The 22,422-nt window shown below is 35.8% G+C and overlaps 2 protein-coding genes across 2 annotated transcripts in view; one reads left to right on the forward strand and one right to left on the reverse strand.

Moving 5' to 3' along the window:
• LOC145694780 (uncharacterized) overlaps positions 1 to 22,422 on the reverse strand; it is a 370,729-nt gene that overhangs the window by 27,831 nt on the left and 320,476 nt on the right. Inside the window, exon 2 of the mRNA XM_081771413.1 lies at positions 3,205 to 3,464. Within this exon, the coding sequence (XP_081627539.1) occupies positions 3,205 to 3,464 (260 nt within the window). The remainder of the gene's footprint in view (positions 1 to 3,204; positions 3,465 to 22,422) is intronic.
• Positions 17,219 to 19,616, forward strand: LOC145694286 (uncharacterized). The gene is made up of 3 exons (XM_081770375.1): positions 17,219 to 17,602; positions 17,931 to 18,173; positions 19,559 to 19,616. The coding sequence occupies exons 1-3, from the start codon at positions 17,532 to 17,534 to the stop codon at positions 19,614 to 19,616; spliced, it is 372 nt and encodes a 123-aa protein (XP_081626501.1). The 5' UTR covers positions 17,219 to 17,531.

Below are 22,422 nucleotides of genomic sequence, written 5' to 3' on the forward strand. Positions count from 1 at the left end.
AATGTAAAACAGTTTATTCTTTAATAAAAGAAAGGCTTTAATTTAATCCTTCTAAAAGAACAATAGACGATAGATTTCATTCCTCGGTCACAATACTCTCCACGGGTAAATTGTGGCCCACGAATAGAATTAAAAAAAAAAAAAATGAAAGATTGGTTCCTTTTCCTAATTCCATATGAACAGGTAGAGTATAACTGGACATATAATATACTTGAGTCGAGTCTTTAGTGTTAACTATGATATAATTTTCTTTAATCTTTTCGTTACCAAGCCTATTCTGTAAGGCAAAGCAATTGATACCAAGCTGATTTTCTGAAATTTATTTATTTATTTTAGAAAAATGCATATTTCATATAGCTAGTTTCAAATGTTCCTAACTCACGCTCTGATTAGCCTAGACACATCAAACAATATCCAAAATACAATAAAAACTCAGAAAACGTATGACTTCGGTATATTTAGCAAGCCGTCGAGTACGAAAGGAAAGTAAAAAGTAAAAAATACATTCTTTTAGATGCTCCGCAGTGCGTTATAAATTTCTCCATCACTGCCCTGGACTGAGAGCTCGTTCATGGTTATATGATTAGCGTGCTTGTCTTCGGCGCGGGAAATCGGAGTTCGATTTCCGGTGGGAACTCATATGATTCGGATCCCACTTTAAGTTGTAGGTTCATGTTTTATATAGTCTTAGTGCTGAAAGAGGCGTTAGACTCCAAACCGATCACTCACTCACATTACCCTAGACCAGTGGTTCGCAAAAGGTGGTCCGCGAACCCATGAAAGTCCGTGGGAGGTCACCAAGGGGTCCGCGACTTATTATTGGGAAATTAGGTTTTATCTTAAGCTAGCCTTCGGTGAACATTATCGTATTAATAAAAATAATCATTTCGATATTCATTCTTAGGGTTACCTATGTTCATTCTTATGCTCATTTTCAGGTATTACCGGTACTGTTTTATTTTGTGACAGGCCGCCACCTTACAAAACATCAAACTAAATTAATAAAAATAACAAGGATTACCTTTAGGTAAGTAAATAATGATACTCAATTCAGTAAGTGCTTATTAGAATTTTAATTTATGACTTAAAATCGATTTGGGATTTTATGGAGTCCGCGACATGTTGGCGAAAGTATGAAGGGGTCCTCAAAAGAAATTCGTTGAAAACCACTGCCCTAGACTATGCTCTGTGGCTTAAATTGAGACTAAAGTCGTAACTTTGGTTTCTTGAAACGTGCCCTGAATCAGAGTAGTGAATGATTTTAACTTTACTTACGTCTTATCACTGACAAATGACCATAGCGTTTACAGGCGTTCGTGGCTGCACAGGTAGATATTTTGAGCAATAAGTATTTCTCTCTTTCTTTCTCTTGCTACTGAGGCCTAATAGTAATAATTTTAATCACCAACTGTCTCTACGCATACAGTATATAAGTAACTGATTAAAAAAGTATGTTCTTCCTAACAATCGAGTCAACAAACGGAACTACCGGTACTTGATAGTTATTGTTGACCGTGATATTGAAAGTCTCAACAGTGTTTTGATGATTAAATAAAATATACGATCTGGAACCAATGTAGTATTGTTTTACGGAAATAAATTAACTAATTACGAAATTCAGGTGTATCCCAGGCTCTGTGTTTTTTGCCCATCGTGATGATAGTTCGTTCATGAATTTCGTGGCTTTCCTCCAAAAGAAGAATGTTATCGTGGTTTCTGCCAGAAAAGAACTGGTCTTGCTCATGGGTACAAAATTAAGTAACAAGAGAATGAGTAGTTACACTTTTTAATACATAATATTAATTTTCGCTTTATTTAAACCTTGCACTATTAATGGAGACTCAAGAGTTAAGGTTTGAAGTTAAAGAAGTACTGTAGTGGAACTTATTACACATTGGAACTTTGAAAATAGCAACATTGTGCTCTATAGTCCCACCAATCCCACCAATATATATAGTCGTTTTGTTTCAGTTGAGGATAAAGGAAAAGCAATGCCCAAAACTTTTTCGAATTTGTTAATCGTTTTGTTTTGTTGTTTTTGTTTTCGATTCAGATAAAACCAAGGAGTTCTTCAACCTTAGACTTGGACTCGTAACTTTCAGAGAATAGCAACGTTAGAAAATTATTACGGACGAAAGCCAAGCGACAGTGTTTCAATAGCAAAAGTAGTCGAGCCAGCGTAAGATGGCTGGCTAGATCAGTTGCATCGGAGAGTTAAACAATTGCCTATCTGGAAATGTGCGTGATTTTTTAATTTTAAAAAAACTATGCAATATTGGGAAACTATTTTGGCCTAATTTGTAGGACTTACGTAATTTACATAGGAGGACCAATGTTGAAAATTTGTTTGTTGACCCACCATAGGACATGTCGAATATCATTGTCAAGGTGTTAAGTCTATGCTGGCGCAACTTTTTTTTTTTTTATCGGAGTGTCATTCCATCCGCTCACCAACTACTTGCCAACAATTGCCCAATCACATTTGCTACGAGGGTATGCTGTGATTTGGACTATGTTGCGAAGAGGATAGTGGTTAGTTTTAAATACTCCAATTAAAACAAATAACTATTAAAAAATGAAGCATTTCAGAAAAAAAGAGTTGAGGATTTCCTGGTGACGTGATTTTAGTAAGTGTTCTCGGGTTATCAGCCAGGTGAAAATATTGACAAGTCTTATCTTCACCCGACTGATAGCCGGAGAACACTTACTAAAAACATTTCAGAAAGTGTGTTAAGACTGATTATGGTGGCAAAGTCTTTAGAGTCTTCATCCCGGCGAAATTAAAATACCGCTAATTTTACAGTAATTATGTAATATCTTCAAATAGATAAAAGATAATTGAAATATGGAACAAGAGCGCCCTAGACAATATTATTTTGCGTGAGGTACCGTTATCACAAGTCACCTAGTGGCTTTCCGTTTTCAGCTGTTTAGAAACGCGAAAATAAATGCCGATTTTCAAAATGGCTCGAAATCGAAAGCAGATAAGTGAGTCGTGATAGCGGTATCTCGTGTAAAATAATATTGTCTAGGGCGCTCTTGTTCCACATTTCGATTATCTTTTATCTATTTGAAGATATCACATAATTACTGTAAAATTAGCGGTATTTTAATTTCGCCGGGATGAGGACTCTTAACGAAGAAAATTCGTAATCAGATGCGAAAAATAGAAAAAAAGAGAAATAACTAATCTGACATTATCACCTTTTTCCTTTGATTCTTCTTCTATAACTTTTCTATCCACAACAGCGTCTGCTTTATTGTCTTCATTTTTACTTTTTCCCACGACGGTTTCATCTTTGCTGTCAGCACTTTCGGTTTTTCCTTCAGCACCAGCAGCAAATTTTTGGCATGTAGCATTGACTTCTGGTTTGGTCTCGTTCACTGGTAAATGCATCGACACATCTGAAGTCTCTGTGGAATTTCTTTCACCATCAATATCCATGGTATGCATTCTGTTCAGGCTGTAAAGAAAATGAAACGAACATTTATTTAATCACAATGTAATACAAAATCTATTTCAACCTAAAATACTTATATCAAAAGAAAATTATTTACTTATAAAATGGAAAGCAGCATTAATTTGAAATATTTTCTTGATTATCAATTACTTTTTAAGTTTAAGAAATAAACCACTACACTGCATTTGAAACATTGTTACATTAATGCTTAATTATTACATTTTTGATTCCATTGTAACCACATACTTGTCGCAGTAAGAGAAAATTTATACCGTAGATAAAGAATAACTTAGACCGGAAAGATATAGCTCCACTGTGAAGCTAAATCTGTTTATGCTGTTTGCCACGATGTATAAATCCATGCAATATTGTTTCCCTTTGTCCCAAGTGATCCTAAATAATATAGGCCTAATTTATCACTGGAAATTTTGGCATGAAGTGTGCATAATATCAGGCACGTAGCCAGGATTTCGTGAAGGGGAACGTCCGTCACATGATTTACTGTGGTCATCACACAAGGGGCTCGATAATTCTAAACTATTTTATTGGCAATATATATTGGTTCGTTTAGCCAGGATTTCGTAACGGGGGAAGGGGGGGGGGACGTGACATGAAATTCTGAAGGCCTAGGAGCTCGATCAATCTAAACTACTTTACTATCAACATGTTTTGTTATTACAATAAAATGAGGATATGTTGGTAAGTATTTTAATAACAAACTATGAAGAAATCTCGAGTAAAATAAAAATGTATTGAAAATGATTTTACAATGTTTACGTCCTTCCTCTGTTCATTCAAATATAACAATTTTTCTTTCATTATGACCTCAACTATTACAAAAAGTACATATTCACTATTATAAAAAGTACATACTCAATAATGTCTTGTAAATTATTTCACAATATTGTGTTTCTTTCTCTGTTGAATCAGATGTTAACAGAACTTTCTTTCCACATAAATTTTTGTTTTTATTATTCCGTCAACTACTGTCTGTTCCAAATGACAGGTTAAAGGAGTAGTAGATTTTTTTTTTTTTTTTTGAAATAACATGTTTGACACTGCAAGGATGCGATGACGAAAAATTATGATAAAAAGTGTCCTCGCTGTTACACAACGGCACTATGCTTTCGGAAGCTTGAAATCTCCGTGACTAGTAGCAGAAATTCTGAGAATTCTGTAACTTTTCTAGAAATTTCAAATTTCCTGGCTCTTCCAGGATATCTCGCTTACCTCGCCACCATGTATTGCAAGTAATACAAACTTCCTCATAAGAAAGAGTAACCTAAAGCTTCCTGTAGTTTTTAATTTTTAACGCTGATCCTTCTTTTTCTCATTTCATTTTGTTTCATCCTTCCTTAACTTTTTCATTTCTGGTCTTGAAGAGGGGGTCCGTACTCCCCCCCCTCTGGCTCGTGCCTGATAATATACAAAAAGTGACTGAAAAGTTTTGAGTCTGGCACCAGAAACAAATGAGCTAGGATAGATTTTTTTTTCTGCAGTAGTAGGCCTACAACCTTTTTTACTAACATGTATCAATTTCATGGTACTAAGGAATTTGTTTTGTCTTTGACAGGTCCTTGAAGTAGGGGCGTCATTTAGGGGGGCAGGAGGGGGCAATTGCCCTCTCCCAAGAGTATGAAGAATACATATACTTTAATCGATTATCTACTAATTTACTAGTAAAAAACGTAAAAGTCATATGTCGGTGGTGCTCTTGCCCCCTCAAACGAAGGCTGAAATGACGCCCCTGCTTGAAGTGAGTTAGATGTCAGAAGTTGGGAAAGTGGGAAAAATTGAGTACAGGGTTGTCGTAAAGTATCTGGAGTTGAAACGTTAGCTTCCAATATCCATCAGAATATGATCAATACTTTAAGTGAATCTTTCCCTTCATATGCCATCACCAAAAGATGATGTAAGAATTCAAGCATGGCAGAAGTGTGTTGAAGAAGAACCATGAATGAATTCTGCGTTTAACACTATCAGCCTGAAACTAAACAATCCAAACAGCAGAAGTACCTTTCATCCCCCACCTCAAGGAGAAATGTCACCACTACCGTTGGCAGTTGCTGCCAACAGCTTTTTTGAGGGGAATCCAAAGTATAGTATTGAGTGATTACCTTCAAAAGGGCCATACAATCACATGAAAATATTGCGCTGCCCTTGTAAGAAAACTGAAGAGCTCAAATCTAAGAGAAAATGTCACAAATCCTAATCACACGAGTTCTCTACCACCATGATAATGCACCAGACCGTAGTTCAGCAGTTCCCATGGCAACTATTCATGAATTGTGGGGTTGAATTCGTTCCTCATCTACCCTATTTTTCAGATTTACCCCCTCCCCCACAGAGTTTAATTTGTTCTCGAAGTTTTAAAAAAGGTTCTAGCTTGACTACATTTTGCAAGCGATACCGACGTCATTACAACTGTGGAGTTCTTGTAGTCTCGACCTAAAGTTTCTTTTCTTCTACTGGAAAAAGGTTACTTCAGCACCACTGGAGCAAGTGTGTTGATGTACAAGGGAATAATGCTGAAAAATGAAAGCATTGTCAAATCTATACATCTTACGGTTTCCTGAAGGCTCAAAACTTTTCAGTCACTCCTCGTACATCACACACTAGTGTTATCTTTTATAACTAATTTTAGACTTGACAATACATATTAAATTTTGTTCTACCATTGTTTAGACTTTGCAGGTTATTACTTACTTAATGTGGAATGAGATGTTTTTAGAAACCATTATTACATAGTTATGTAATATCTCGTCCAAATATTCCATACCAAGAGAGCTCTTTCTCAGCTAAATGGTTAATGTTTGCTCCTTTGGTACAGAACACTGGGTTCGGTTTCCGGATCGAGTGTATTTGTTTGGGTCACAGCATCAATGATTAAAGAGGTTAAAACTCAATCAGAAAGGCAAGCCCCGTATCAGGTGTTGTGGAAAGTTATCAGCCAAATGGAAGATATTTGAAAATTATGTTGAATCTTATAACGAAAATTATTTCGATATATATATATATCATCCCTCTATTTGATTTTTTTTTATTCCGAACTATTTTGCTGTGTTATAATAAATGATCACTTCAAGCATGATATTCAAATACACTAGAATGCCCAGTGGCGTATTTAGGGGGGTGGCTATCGGGCTCAAGCCCTCCCGCAATAAATTTGTTATAGGCACAATTTCATTAAAATTTCTCGACAGCCAAAAGAAAAAATATAAGTACTTACTCACGTTGTTGTGCATAGCACCTCCCGAAACAAAATTCTAAATACGCCACTAAAAATGCCTATTCTAAATTGAATCTCTTGATGGAGAAACAATTTATATACTGAGTATATGTATTTTAATAATAATAATAATAATAATAATAATAATAATAATAATAATAATAATAATAATAATAATAATAATAATAATAATAATAATAATAGTGGCAATTCTTAATGTAACCATTGGTAAAATTAAAGTTTTATCACTTTAAATCAAGAGAAGAAAACGTCTATAACGTTCTAATTCCTACATGCAAGAATTAGTAGATTAGGTAATTTTCTTTCCTTATATTGAAGCAATAAAAGTGTAATTTTTACCGAAGTGACTTCCTCAAGAGCCGCCATTAAATAATAATTATACGAATGGAATAGAGTATAGTATAATTATACTGATATATTGATTCAAGGCTTTCAACTTTAAGGCCTGCCAACACTTAAGAATAACGTGCTCATTCTCGTCAGAGTACCCTAGTAAGATAACTTGAAAGAAAAAAAAAAGCGATTAAAAACTTACAGAGCAAAAGTAAATTAATTCATTTCTAATGATATAATATAATAGTATGGATTATCTCATAGTTGGATAAGCCTCGAATGGTAGATTTACTAAATAAGCACTTTAATATTATTATCAACATTCAGCTCTTACGTTCTATTTTTTATTATTGTTGTTAATTGTAAAATTGTACTTTGCTTTGTTATTCAATGATGACTATGAGCAAAAATTATAAATTTTAAATATTCTTGAACATAAATATCTTTCAAGTTCAAAATGTGTTATGTTATATAAATTTAATGAAGTATAAACGATTCACTTTTGATGTTGCTGAAAATAAATTCTTATAGTTGGTGCCTAACGCTTTAATTTAAGAAACTAAAGAAATTACAAAACTGATCTCGCAAGGTTTTCACTTTCCGTGAGCATGGAGAAGGAAAAAGATTACACTGTGAGTTAAATCAATAAGAAAGCCAGAGCTCCAAATCATTACGTTGGGGAAGAGTTGTTACAAGGACATTCTCTGCAATTGAAGCTCCAGACGAGTTTGTAAAAGAAAAAAGAAAAGAATGAAATAAAAATGATCGTTAATTTGAAAGAGCTTTTTTTGTTTTATATATTAATAACGTACTTGGTTACTTAGGAAAACTGATGAATGGCAAAGTCACTCCAAATGTCATAAGGCCATGTTATAAGGAATAATTCATTACCTCATGAAGTATGAAGTAGAAGGTTCGCTTAATGAATGTCCGCACCCTCCCTTTGTTGCCGATTTAAGTATTTGTAGTTCAACGTCCGTCTCAGCAACAAGATTGATTGTAAGACGGGGTCTACTTCCACTGCTTGAAATGAAATCCAAAGTCGGGTTTTTACCCACGGTTATTATCCCTCGCTGGAGATCGAAACCAGGAATACGTATAGGAAGTACGCGTTTCACCCAATTGTCCTGAAAGGAGCACCTACTTTACGGATGATCTGAATTTGATTCCCAGTGGGAGTGACTGTGGTTTGATTTTGACTTAAATTGTACGTATACGTCACCCTAGAAGTTTCAATTTTATTCGATAGATGTCAACAGCTGGTGGATGTTTACTGCCACCTAACAGCGCGATGAGTAACTTCTAACATTTATAGGCTTAGTCGCCGTTACCGACGATGTTAAAGTATAATGTCTTTAGCTAGGTATTTCAGAAAACAAATTCAAATATTTGCTCTGATTCAAGTTATATGTGGAGTAACGGACGTACTAACATTACAATCTATAAGGCCCACTAGAGTGAAAGATTTTCACGGATGAGCATTTGTAATAGGAAGTTGAATGGATCTCCGATCCATCAGAAACAAAAGACAAGTTTTCCCACACTTGTGACAGTAGTGAGCCAAAAACTAAGTTCTAGTCAACGAATTCTCTAGTTCTTCGTGGGAGATATGCAGGTTAAATTTGATGATGCATGGTTAGTGCGTCGGTTTCCTATCTTATTGGTTAAAACAGAGTTCGCTACTTAATTCTAATAGATCTTCATTTATCTAATGATGTTAAATTTAACAAAAATTTGGTATCTACAATGCAAATCCAACCCCAACTCAGGCACTCGTGCTATTTAGATTGGTAACATAAGAAAGCAATTAGAGATGCAACAGTTTCGGGTGACAGTCTTTTTTGGAAGGAAAAAGTTTTTTCCATGCATTTTTGCGTGAGAAATTTTGTGCTTTTTTGAACATTTTAACTTTAAGAAATAACAATACGTTCTCCTTTTTACTCTCGTTATAACACGAAAAAGTATTTACAAGACAGATTCATAAGTCGTATAATATTCTAGTATATAACATACTTCTGTTACAGTGTAATGAAGGCAGTTAAACATTCAAATTATACCCACTTGTGTTGAACTGTTCGTAGTCACCTTCCTACCAGTTCCTAGATAGCACGTAGATACTAGGGAAGGGCAAAACCGGTTTTTATAAAAACCGAAAACCAGTTTTTATAAAAACCGAAAACCAGTTTTTATAAAAACCGAAACCCGAAAAACCGACATTTCGGTTTTCTCCAAAACCGGTTCGGTTTTTCACCGAAACCGGTTTCGGTTTTCTCCAAAACCCGTTCGGTTTTCTCCAAAACCGGTTCGGTTTTCACCGAAACTGGTTTCGGTGAAAACTTTTCGAAAACACACAAAACTATTTCTGTGGAAATGGATTCGGTTTCCGGAGAACAACGAAACACCATTCTGGTCAGAAATAGAACAAATTAAAAAAAAAAACGGAATCGGTTTTGAAGAAAACAGAAACCAGACCAGGTAAAAATCCGAACCGGTTATGGAGAAAACCGATAACCGGTTTCAGTGAAAAACCGAAACCCGAAAAACCGGTTTTTGTGCCCACCACTAGTAGATACCATGTCTTGTCTTAGAGGCAAAAAAGTCAGTCACTGCTGACTCCACCTCCTTTTGGTTGGTGAACCATTGTGATTTCAGGAAGTGTGCCATGGGCCGAAACAGGGGAAAGGTTAGGACTGCTGTACCACCAGTTCGATGTCATCATGTTCCTGTAATTTTTTTTTTTTTTCGAGCTATGTGTCGGTTTTCGTTACTGTTGCAACACATGGTGCGCTTTCGATACCAGGATCTTAAGCTCGAAACAACCCTGTTTGAGACCGTTTAGGAAACGAACATCACCCAGATTTTGAAGCAGTTGTCGGCACACATTCGTTCTCCTCTGGGCTCGAGCTGGAATTAACTCACTGGTACAATGCAGCAACTCCCGATAGTTTTTTCCAAGTTCGTGAAAGTGACGCACTACTGTGTTGGTTTAACTGCAGTGCAGTGAACATACCGAATTGTCCTCAGAATCTGTTACCCTAGGACGGCCTTGCCATCGTTGATCTTCGCAATTTTTACAACCTGCATGTTGCTGCTGTCGTTCACTGCACGTTCCCCTTTCGTATGACAAATGTTTTGGGTTGCTGCCGCTACGTTACGCCCGAACTGATACAGCAATAGTTCACGTGCCAGATGTTTTTGAACATTCATCGTCACTGCTACTAAAATTTGACCGAAGACTGACGGAGTGGCGGCCTTCGTCGGTTAAGTAGTCCGATTGCCACACTACCTCGTGGGTCAGTCTGACCTTGTACTTACGGTCGATCACGGTGTACATAATTACATATATGCAGGGGGTAAAAGTGAGGCGGAACACGAGGGGAAGTCGTCACTTCACTTCCTAAAAGTGCAATGGGTAAAGATAGGCACAGGGAACGACGTGACGTCATACGTCTCCTACATTTTCAGATTCACTTTTAACCTATATATATATATATATATATATATATGACATCCCGCTGAAATAGTATTCCCCTCTGGGAAACCTCAAAGAAAGAGTGTGCCATCTTTCGTTAAAATTGGAAGATTTCTCGTTTATAAATATTTTTTTAAGATGGGAATGAATCAATTTCCTTGGGTCCAATTTCAGCATAAGCAAAAAGGTCTAAAAAGAAACAAAGACTTTTTTTGTATACGAAATTTGTTGTGGAATATGCTTCTTTAAGGTTGAGGCATACTGACCCCCTTGCTTCTTCACAGATTTCAAGCCCAAACAATGGCGATGGTCGGGAAGATTCGTATGAAATACAATACATATTGCATCAATATATATCAAACTTTCAAAATGAAGCTGATTTTACTCAGGAGCGCCATTTTAGGTTTTGCTTAGGTGGCGGCGAATTCTCCACTGCTATAAGTAGGCCTTTTTGTTTTTCAATTAGTATATTAGTATACTGTTTATATATATATACCCGTATATACGAGTACACATATATCAAACTTTGTGAGGATGGGGAAATTGGCCCCTAATAACGTTCCTGATTTTATCCCTGCTACAGTGCTAGTGGGGGCAAGGAGGCAAGTGTCCCTTCCTGGTGTTCATGACCTGCCCCCAGACATGTCGTAAAAGTAATGTAGGTCAAGTACCATAAACCTATTATTTTCGGTATACGAAATACAGCTTCCTCCTTAAAATTTTCCACCACCATGTCTTCACTCCCTTTCCCCCTCCTTCGAAATTAAAGCTCGTATCATCCTCATACTTTTCACGGACTTCAACTCAGGCAACATTTACTTCCTGAGGCTGAAAGAAACCACACACCAAATTCCATTAAAAGCGTATGAATTTCCCAGAATTTATAGGACAGAGAAAGATAGAGAAAGAACCACATACACAAAAGCATGTGTCAGTTTGCCATACCAGTTTTTGTTTTATCGAGTTCAAAGCATATTGTCAATAGAAAATGACATATCGATAATGATGGTATGGCATTCGTATGTCTAATCAAAATGATCACATAATTCATAGAGTCTACTATATTTCTCGAGCACTCCTCGTATCTATTAACACAAAGAAGCAGTGGTCCTTTCATTATGTTCAGAAACATTAAATAAAATTGATGAATATTTACGTAAAGTTACAGAAGAATCTTTTTAACTATTGGAAAAGAATATCGACTCCGCTTACATAACAGAATGTGAATGTTTATTGTTTTACGGCGAAAAATGTTTTCATGAGCATTTAAACAACATTAAAAAAAAAAAAAAAAAACTACTTATATAATGTTTACATTGACTCTCATATGAAAGGAATCGTTTTGTTATGCATAAACAATAACCCTGACCTCTTTAATATTTACACTACAATGCTTTGCTGTGTTATTATCCTTTCACTTGCTATAATCATCTCAAAAACTTAGATTTGGATCTAATGCAATTTTAGGGCAAACCAGAAATTGTAACGAGGTGAAGGGAGGGGGTAGAAAATACTGCAATCTGCAATCAGATATTTGATTAAAGCGACTGGATTACATGCACTTATCTGTGACAATAAGAATTCCACAAGAGAGAGAAATTAAATTAAATATTAACCAAAATTAAACTGTTGAACATACCATAATCATGCCCTTATAAGTTAAGATGATCATGTAAATAAGTTGCGAATTGATTAATGAAGTGGAATTAGTTAAAAAAAAAAAACATAAATTCCATGCTTCTGAGATCGAGCTCAGAACTCCTCGATCCCTAACAACTAAACATCTCTTTTTGCAATATCTAATTTTATGTGTTTAACTTGTAGCAGGGATTTCTTATTTATTTGTTTCTTCTATTGCCACAATTTATGCCACATTTGGTGAAATAAAAATTAATTAATAATTCCATTCTGAGCAGTTTCTGAGAACATGAAAAGTTTCTCTCTCTCTCTCAAAGTTTTGCAGTGACCTCGGCAACATCAATAACTTATGTATTCATTAACGATTTCTTTCAATAACTTCATAAAGAATTGTAGTATCAAGACACCGCTAAGTAGCAAGTTCACCAGCTGTCCCAAAAGTGTCAGCATGCTTATCATATGTTTCAGAAGGGCTCATATGCCATATATTATGTCATAGGTCTTTGTACACGGAGTAACAGTACTTATTCCCACTAAAATTTAAAAATAAAGTAGTTACCATAATAGAACTCTTTGATCAAATTAGACTGGTATGAAAACTTCTATTTATGGGTGCACCCACCAGGGGTCCACTGTATGCGGGTACTCCCGAAATTTCATAACTCTTCAACAATATATATTTGTTTTGTCTCTACAAGACACACACTCATGGCCATCGGCGCAAATCTGTCTTCAGCATTGAGGGGGACGGGTCCAAGACCTTTCCCATTTTTTTAAAGAGATGTTTAAAATATTTATGAAGTGGAAAAACAATTCTGTGGAGGATCAGGGGACCAGAGTTATCTTCAACATTGGGAGGCGGGGAGATTTGAGGCGTATTCTTGGCGGGCGGGGGAGGGAGATGAGACTCATATTACGGTAGACGAATCTGATCTCTGACATGTCCCCCTCATCCCTAAGGATTTGCGCCATTGTTCATGGGGATCCACTTGGTCCGTACCCTCTCCAATCTTTCGACTTTGGGCGCCCTCAAATAAAAATTTCTGGGTGCGCGCCTGCTTCTACCACTACGATATCCAAAAAATGTCATGTTTGTTGTAGACTGGGTGCACAATCGTTCAGTGGTTCCGGTGTGTTGTAGTTAAACTGACGATAGTAAGGGAAAACTTATTGGGGGTTCGAATTCCTCTAACAAATCAGAGCATTGCCGTATTCTTAACTGTGCTCCAAGTTTCTATGCTCGTTTTGCTTTCGTATTGGATTACGCACAAACGTAAACGATACCAGACATTGGGGCTAAGTTTCCCGAACTGGTAGAATGGTTCATTTTTAGGGAGGGGTAATATTTCATTGATAATGACACAATCAAGTCTTAATTATACCATAATAATGCTTTTAAGAGCGCTAAAATGGATAAAATTTAGTCTCCAAAGGAAGTTGTCTTCGTTTTTGTCACACCCACCTCCGGTATCCTCTACTGCTGTTTATTTGGAGGAAGGGGTTAATTTTAAATTTGAAGGATGGGCACCGCTAGTCCTCCACAAGGGTGACACTTAGTCGCAATTTAATCTACCTTAACTCTCTGAACAATGAAGGGAGAGGGCGTTGTAAACTCTGGGAAGGAGCCTTGTCGGATGAATACCTGAAATAAAAACTGTCTATACCAGGAGTGCACAATTTTAATTTAGGTTTGAGGGCTACTTTTCATTTCTAAAATCACTGGCTATTTATCTAGACACTAGTTCCACTAGAGAGTAGCAGTAGTCAATACAGACAGTATGACTAGGGTTGCCATAATTCTTTGATCCAAAATACGGACAAGCCTTAAAATGACGACCACTCAAAGATACAGTGTCCAAACACAGAATAAATATTTTAAAATTTCTTACCTAAAAATCACCTTTTTAGGTTATCACACAATTGTTTACTGTAATACTTAAAACACTATTGGAAACTAATGTGTTTTATATTTTTTTCATTACCACAAATCTAACAAAAAGAGACCTTAAATGGAAAAATGAGATTTTTTAAAATAAAAAAAAACTACTTTATTAATAGTAACTAAAATATAAGTTACTAGTTAGTCTAGTGGTTAGAGCGTTGGATTCATGTCAGCGTGGTCCCGGGTTCGATTCCTGGCCGGTACTTCCCCAATTTTCGGCGTCCACCCAACGTCGTGAGGCAAAACTGGTGAGTCATGTAAGATGGCCATCAGGTCTAGAAAGCTTCCGATTCGCCGGTTAGCGATAGCGATAGGACCACGCGTTCGTTACTAGGTTGGACGTAGTTCCACCAATCGCTAACAGATGGCGTGGAGCGGCTCAGACCCACAAATCGGGCCGTTACGACGAGTGGCTTGGGTTTGGAAAAGTTGTATGATAAAAATACAATTCTTTTACATTAATTTAATAACTTCAGTATTTGCCTTTATCACACCAGGAGTGCCGAAATTAAAAACTAACAAACACTGTATCAAAAATGAAAAAGAAAACTTATTAAATAATTATATTGATACTGTAGTACGATTTTTCGAAACAACTTCTTATTATTGCATTAGTTAGTACAGTTTATATGCGTGAAGAAGAACATTCACTATTTTTAGCGGTGATATGGCGCTACGGCGGTTATAATCTGTCACGGTAACAGTGTTGCCACCAACGTCAATAATAAAAACTAAATTTCGCCTGAGATTTTAACGATTCCCGACTCGGGAATTTTCGGGCAGCTGCAAAAACTCTCAAATACGGACATTTTTTCAATTTCATGCTTTGTACGATACGGACAAGGACCCCATAATACAAACAATCCGTACAAAATACGGACGATATGGCAACCCTAAGTATGACACAGATCCCGCGGCCTCTCTCAAAGGGTGCACCGACATTGCGCAAATTTTCCCACGCTTATCTGTTGACACAGATAAAGCCTTAATGAGCAGGCAACAAAATTGGAAATTGCGAAAAAAATCTTGTGCAACGTTGCCATCATTACCATAAGTATATCGACTAATAAAAACAGTCACCAAAATGCAAGTCGTTTTAACAAAAAAAAAAAAAAAAAAAATACAAAGTAATGGATAACAATAGCATTTTCAGTCATCTATATTATATGTGTGCAATGGCGTCGTTAGAGAGGGTGACTGGGGAATGTGTCCCAGTCATTCATTTTCCGTATCATATCTAACTGTAAGATTAAAACTGTAAGAATATAGTTATTGAAAGCAAATAGTTTTGAAATACTGTAAGGAAAACAAACATATATAAAATAAACAATATATATAAATATTTCTAGAAGTTCTCTTGAAATATCGTGAACAGACGTTCGACCAATCAGAAATAAAGATTTGTCTATATCTTCCAGTTTTGGCCAATCAGAAACAAGCACTTGTATACATATTTCAGGTGTGTCTACCACATATCTTAATAACTATCCTTTCACCTTTCTATAAATGATACTTAGATTTGCATTTGCGTCTTAGTTGTTCTTAGGTGCTGTGAGAAACATTTGTTATATATTACCTAGGTATTATCGTATAAATTGTTACAAGAATGAGTGGTCAGTGTATTAGAGATAAATAGGGCCCCTTGGCAAGAAAGCTCGCCCCCTTGAGTGATGCAGCAACTTATATCTACGTGTACCTCCTACATGCAGTTAGAATTCTAAAGCAGCATGTCGAATGTTGTGTCTCGCCGCGGTTTTCAACGAACTTAAAGAGTTCTGGTTTGGCCAATGGCCACCAATTAATATTGCTACCAAAGTGTTTACCATCCTCTTAGGTATTGATTAAGACCAATATCGTCTCTCTATGAATTACCGTTCCCATGATATTGGCCAAAAATGGCCGATTTCCAGAGATTTAAGGAGCATTATTTGAGGAACCGTAAGTCATAGAGAGGTCATATTGGTGTTGGTCAATATCTAAAAGGGTGGTAAATATTTTGGTAGCAAATAGTAACCGGTGGCCACTGTGCAACTGGCCATCAATTAATATCAGTACGAAAATGTTTAATGTTCTATTAGGGATTAACACTGATATCATCTCTCTATGACTTACCGTTCCCGTGATACTGACTAAAAAAGTTCGAATTTCTAGATATTTAAGCAGTCATATCTCGAGAACTATAAGTCATAAAGAGATGATATTTTGTTAATTTTTGCGAGAAAGAGAAGAGGGTGCGGATAAAAAGATTTACCTTTACATCTAGGAACAATTACAGCTATCCTTCCCGCTAGATCTCTCCATTCTTTTAAAGTTCGTTCTGGCAATGCTCTTAGAGCATTCTCAACTGTTTTATCCTGAAGATATTTACCGGACAGTGTACATTAGAAAGGTTTTGGACCTGAAATTGGTTTGTGGGCCTGAAAAGGGCCTCAGTTCTTTAATTACTGTGTATTTGCTTCACTCCCAGAGAGATAACAAAGCGTTTCCGTTAGCCGACTGTCGGCAAAGCGTGTTCAACGTATATGGCCAGAGCAAATGTTGAAAACATTCTCAAGATGGGTGCTGGTCCCTCCTTTGTTTGGACACGAATGAGGTTCGTGAACTGTACGTTTTGCTGTTTTAATGCATCTCTGATGTTATCTATGTTGGTTGTGGTTGGAACACCTTCTTCAGGAAAGCAATGCATCTCAGCAATTCTTCTCTGCAAAGCTTATTCTTCTCCGTTGTGCACTCTCCCAAATGTCACCAGCAACTGTATGTCAGACCTCCTCAGGTTCTGTTAAAACCCCGAACGAATTGCGGATATAATAAACCAATAATAGAACAAGCCAATGAGGAACGAGAATCACAACGAGCCAATCAGGATCGAGAATTAATCGCAAGTTTTAGTGAGGAGGGTAATATAAACAGGAAGCAATAAACTGGAGAAACATAAGTGAAACTTTCAGAATGGAGTTTACATTGACGAAAACAGAAAAAGGTGTACCTTGTGTATTAATGGGAGGCTTTAAGTATCGTTTCTTTCTTATGGTCTATTATTCTTTATTATTAATTTAATAATACCATGTGGACTTTGTTTTGTTATATATTAATACAGAATACAGTTGAAAATAGAATCTTATTCTGTTTGACTGAAGAATCTTAATTCAGTCACCATTCTTAAAAGCAAATAAACTGCTGTTCTAATAATGTACGAAATGAAGAAATTATAAAGCCAACAGTAAGATCCATCAATTTCACTACTTTCCCAATGCTTGCTTATTCTAACAAATTATTATTATTATTATTATTATTATTATTATTATTATTATTATTATTATTATTATTATTATTATTATTATTGCTTTTCTTACAGGTTCATGGATAAAGGCATTTTTTGGGTTGCCATATTTACATCCAACAGAAGTATCAGATGCCTTTACTCAACTAATATCAATGACGCCGGATGATACAGGGCATAAATTTTCCGATTACGTCCTAGAAAACTACATAGAAGACGGTTGCAAGTAAGTAGCTTCCTTTTGAATTTCATCTATAGTAGCACATGCTTCAATAACTCTTAATACTGCAAAAACTGTTGTCCTAGTTTGAACACAACATTAATGGTTGTGCTGATATGGTATTTTCTCTCAATGCAACTTAATTATAGTGAAATTTTCTTCTGTCTTCATGTAAGACGTAGATTAAAATGCAGGTTTTGATAGTTGTAAACAAATTACGGACCAAGACTATAAATATTTCTTGAATCTAGTGTTATAAATGTTTTAGTGTTTTATATAAATTGTCAATAATTGTGTGCATGAACTAAGGATCTTTTTATTTTATTAATTTTAGGTATCCACCTGTCATGTGGGCGTCTATACCATCCACGATGCGTCGGACGACAAATGGACCAGAAGCTTTTCACAGACATTATAATAGTCAATTTTACTTCCCTGCTCCTGATATTCATACGGTGATTTCTGCTTTGTTAGAGATCCAAACGGAAACTGCCATGAAAATAACGTCCATATTAAAAGGAATTTCAAAGGCCCAAAGACCAGCAGAAGTCAAAAGGAGCGAGTTTGTCATGAGGAAGTATGCTGAGTTCAGGAATTCGCAGAGAAACTATGAGAAGGCACGTATGACATTTTTAAAAGCTGTAGGATTTAAATTTCAAGCATTCAAACTGTAAAATGAAATTTTCTGTAAATAAGTATGTTGCTTTGTAAATATTAGAATGCAATAAAATATATCTCATAAAGGAATAGCTTTATACATTTCATTTCGATGCAAAATTTCACACAATTCCTTAAATCCTGTTGTTGGCAACGTCGCGGCGGAAATTTGCGCAATTTCAGCACTTTCTGCTCCTCGTTAATAAGACATAAATTACTTAGATTATCAACGATCTAATCTTTAGAAAAATTTGCGCAATGTCGTTGCACCGCTCTCAAAACTTACTGGCCGACTAGTAGCCCACGATCCACGTGTTGGGCACCCCTGGTCTATAAAGTAATAATGGGCTTGATTTTTTTAATAAATTTTGAGCACTGAAATTAGATGTTGGTAACATTTATTCTTCATAACAGGCCTTAAAGTCATGCGTAAAGGGATGTTCCAAGGGTCATGTATCGAATAAAATTGTTATGTTCTACCATAATCCACATGTATCACCATCTCTATCAAGAAAATCCTGAGAAGGATATGAATGCAGTGTACAGTTAACTCTTTCAAACAGTACTTAAAACCGAGGTTAAAAGATCTTGCAGGTGCAGTAATACGTAACAGAATCTTTCTCTCTCTCTGATTCCACGAAAAGTAAGTATTGCTAGTGGTCCATTATTTAACAATAATACCCAGTACAAACAGTAAAATCCAGTAAGAAATTGTATAGATATTGTAGATAGATTTACAATGAAAACTGCAGTATCGCTAACAACAGTAAGAGAAACAATAAAACATCAGAAAGACAATTAAATAAGCCTAGTTCAGGGGCTAGAAGAGGTCTCTAAATTTTACTGTTTATATGAAGTTAGGAAATATCAGGTTTAGTGGCCTCCCCCAACCTCTCGTCTTCCATATTGGGTAATTCAGATTGACCTATATTTTCGTTACCTTGACAAAACAACTTTTGGAATCAACGAAAAACTAACGTATGCCACAAGGGGTTGTACTACTGCTTTCATTGCACGTGTCCATAAAGTCGGACTACGTTAACATGAAAAAAAAAAATAATTAATTAATCTGCTTAATATACAGTATATTCATTTATAAACAATAAAATATTTACAAATTTTGCTACAGCATAGGAGACAGTATAAGCGCTTAGCCAAATAATTATCTTTACATTTTACATTTTCTTTAAATTTCTTAAATGATGATAATTTTATTCTCATTTATCGGAATTCTGAACTGATAAACTGATAATATTAAGTGAGCCAACCTACGACATATTATGCTTTTTCCGTCTTTCATCGTAGGCTCTCTGGAACTCTAACCAACGTAACTCAAGAAATAAATGACGTCAGTTCTGACTAAAGGTGAAATAACTATAAAAGAATGTGCAGAACCTTAACATAGATTTTTAAAATCTTTACACAACATGTACTATTATACATGTATTAGATGAACAATAATCATTTATAAACGAATTCGAAACAAATGTTAACAACTTGTACGAGGTGCTTACCTTATGATGAACGTAGTCAGTGCAAAAAATCTGTTTCGTGCTTTTCTTAATTGAAACCACTTTCTTCCCACAAGTTTTCACAGAAAACTATCTTAATTTTGCATTTCATAATTTGTAGTTCGTGCATACGTATTCCAAGAATATTCTACCAACTTTTTCTTTTAAGATTTGCATTATTTTAAAAAAATATATTCACTCACTTAAAAAAAAAAAATAAGTAATACAAAATTATTCTTATTTCACATTCACAGATAAACTCACACGAACACACTATCAAACAAAATAACAAAAGATATAATTTCTAACATGCAATAATTAAAAATCTTCTCATTCGTTCTACTAGCAGAAAAAAATGTGTATATATATATATTTGGCCGCGGGCTTTGGCCCTGGACTTGCGCAAAAGTTGGACTGTTGTGACTTGCCGCTTGTTCGTACTTTACACAGCCTAACTTACAGCCGGGTGCGGCGATTTCGTTTCGTCTGCTGGGCGATTCTTTTTTTCTTTTACTCTCCTACTTTCCCCACTCTCTAGCGGAAATAGTTATCTACAGCGCCTCTCGCGGGCAGCAGTTGAAGCTTGATAAAAGCAGAAAATAACAAACGAGTAGCAGCGAACACACGCGTTGCGTTTATGTATGTTGTTCGTGTCAGCATATAGTATACAGTGTGTATATATATAAAAAGAGAGACCCCGTCCCGTAGAAGCTGTGTGTGCGAGGTCCGAACCAAAATAAAAGCGTAGCAGGAGAGAAAACAGGATTGTGTAAACTAAACCATTTTTTAAAAAAAGGAAAAAAAGAAAGAAAAAAGTCTAGGCTTTCCTTCTCTTATGTTATACACCTCCTACTTCAAAACCACAATGCGCTGTTGGAGGAATTGTTCGTGACCGTATACACCGCTCTCATAGATGGTAGATGGAGTCGTTCAACTTTACTTGGATTGAAATCTAAGCATAGCTTTTTTTTTCTCATTTCTTCCGCTCTCGTTCCTGACACAGAATTGCGCAAACAAAGAATGTCTTGCAGTTAGGTCATGTGAGGAAGGATGATCCAGCCAATAGTTGCCGGGACGGTATAAGAAATGACCCCAATGTCCTCTACGGCAGTCCTTTATTAGACCAACCAATCAGAGCACGACTAGCGGGGTGAACATTCTCCAGAAGTCTTACCATGGACTGTTACGCGCATGCGTCAAGCTCTAAGGTCACCGGTTCAATAACAAACAAGCATTTTTTTCTTTGTGTCTTTTTTTAAATATATTTAGTTGAAAAAAATATTCTAGCTATTTAACTATTGTGTGTCCTATAACTCCACTGCCACTATATTAATTATTTCTGCTATGTCTCAATATTACTAACTGCTCTTCTATCTATACTTGTCATACTTAGAAAGCTTGAAAATGATACAAGAATAACGTCAGGGACAAGCAATGTACGCGGAGAAAAAAACGAGGCCACGACACTGGGTAAACCAATAACTTTGTGTTCCTTCCGTTGTTACCTTGTACAGGAGAAATGATACAGACCTATCACACACATAGTGCTAAAGTCGAAAGAAAAAAAAAACATACTTTTACTCGTCACCTCAGCTTCTGCAGACATTACACCACAACTTGCACACCAACAGACAGTGAACGTGTCGTTCTGTCACTTAGAAGACCGATCAAATGCTTGACCTATTTTTTTTTTTTCTAGTAAAGTATTTATACACACTTCAAGGTTACTTTGTTATTTTTTGTAAAACGAAATAAAAACAAACAGTTCAACGTTGTTTGATCTTTTTTTTTTACTATTGCTTACGTACTGATACCTATATACATCGAACATTTGCTATCGACATTTTCCGAGTCAGATTACAATATTAATATACAGGGACAGAAGATAAATTCAGTAATCGATAGGTTTTATAAGGAACAACACATAATGTTAGTAATATACTTTTTTCAATTACTTTGCTCCTGCGAAAATTCTCTTTAAAAAATCCACAGTGAAGAAGAAACTGATATGAAATTATGCTTAAAGCAAATGTTCAACCAAATTACACGTCCTCCTCCCAAAGAATTCGATATAGTTTTGAACTTATTTGAACGTAATTATCAGGGCAGGATTAAGGAAGGGGTCTTAGGGGGGGCTATAGCCCCGGGCCTTCAGGTGGACAGTAGGGATGGCCACATTTTTTCGAAAAATGGCTTTTTCGAAAACGAAAAATGAAAAACGTAATATTTTTCGAAAAACGAAAAAATTTTCGGAAAACGAAAAACGAAAATTTTTTCGAAAAACGAAAAAAATTTCGAAAAACGATTTTTTTTCGAAAAAACGAAAAAAATTTCGAAAAAGCGAAACACGAAAAAACGAAAAATGAAATTTCCGAAAATCGAAAAACAGATTTTTCGAAAAAAGGCCATCCCTAGTGGACAGGGGCCTCCACTCTGATCAAAATCTGAACTGGCAATCTGAAAAGAATCATGTAGATACAATCATCGTAAAATAAAATATTATCAAAAATATGAAACATTTTCCCTTAACTTTCCTACTGTACTTTCACAGAAATGTATTAGGTGAAATCAAGAGGGGCCACATATCTTTTCTAGCCCTGGGTCTCCAGATGGGTTAATGCAGCTTTGGTAAATATATCATTATAAAAATGTATGATA

Source organism: Thermobia domestica, chromosome 9 (genome assembly GCF_964235325.1).
Source record: "Thermobia domestica chromosome 9, izTheDome1.hap1.1, whole genome shotgun sequence".
NCBI classification, from domain to species: domain Eukaryota; kingdom Metazoa; phylum Arthropoda; class Insecta; order Zygentoma; family Lepismatidae; genus Thermobia; species Thermobia domestica.

Coding starts and splice junctions, on each gene's coding strand:
- LOC145694286 (XM_081770375.1), top strand. CDS start 17,532: ATGACGCCGGATGATACAGGGCATAAATTTTCCGATTACGTCCTAGAA. Junction 17,603..17,930: donor TACATAGAAGACGGTTGCAA/GTAAGTAGCTTC, acceptor TATTAATTTTAG/GTATCCACCTGTCATGTGGG. Junction 18,174..19,558: donor AGCGAGTTTGTCATGAGGAA/GTATGCTGAGTT, acceptor CTTTCATCGTAG/GCTCTCTGGAACTCTAACCA.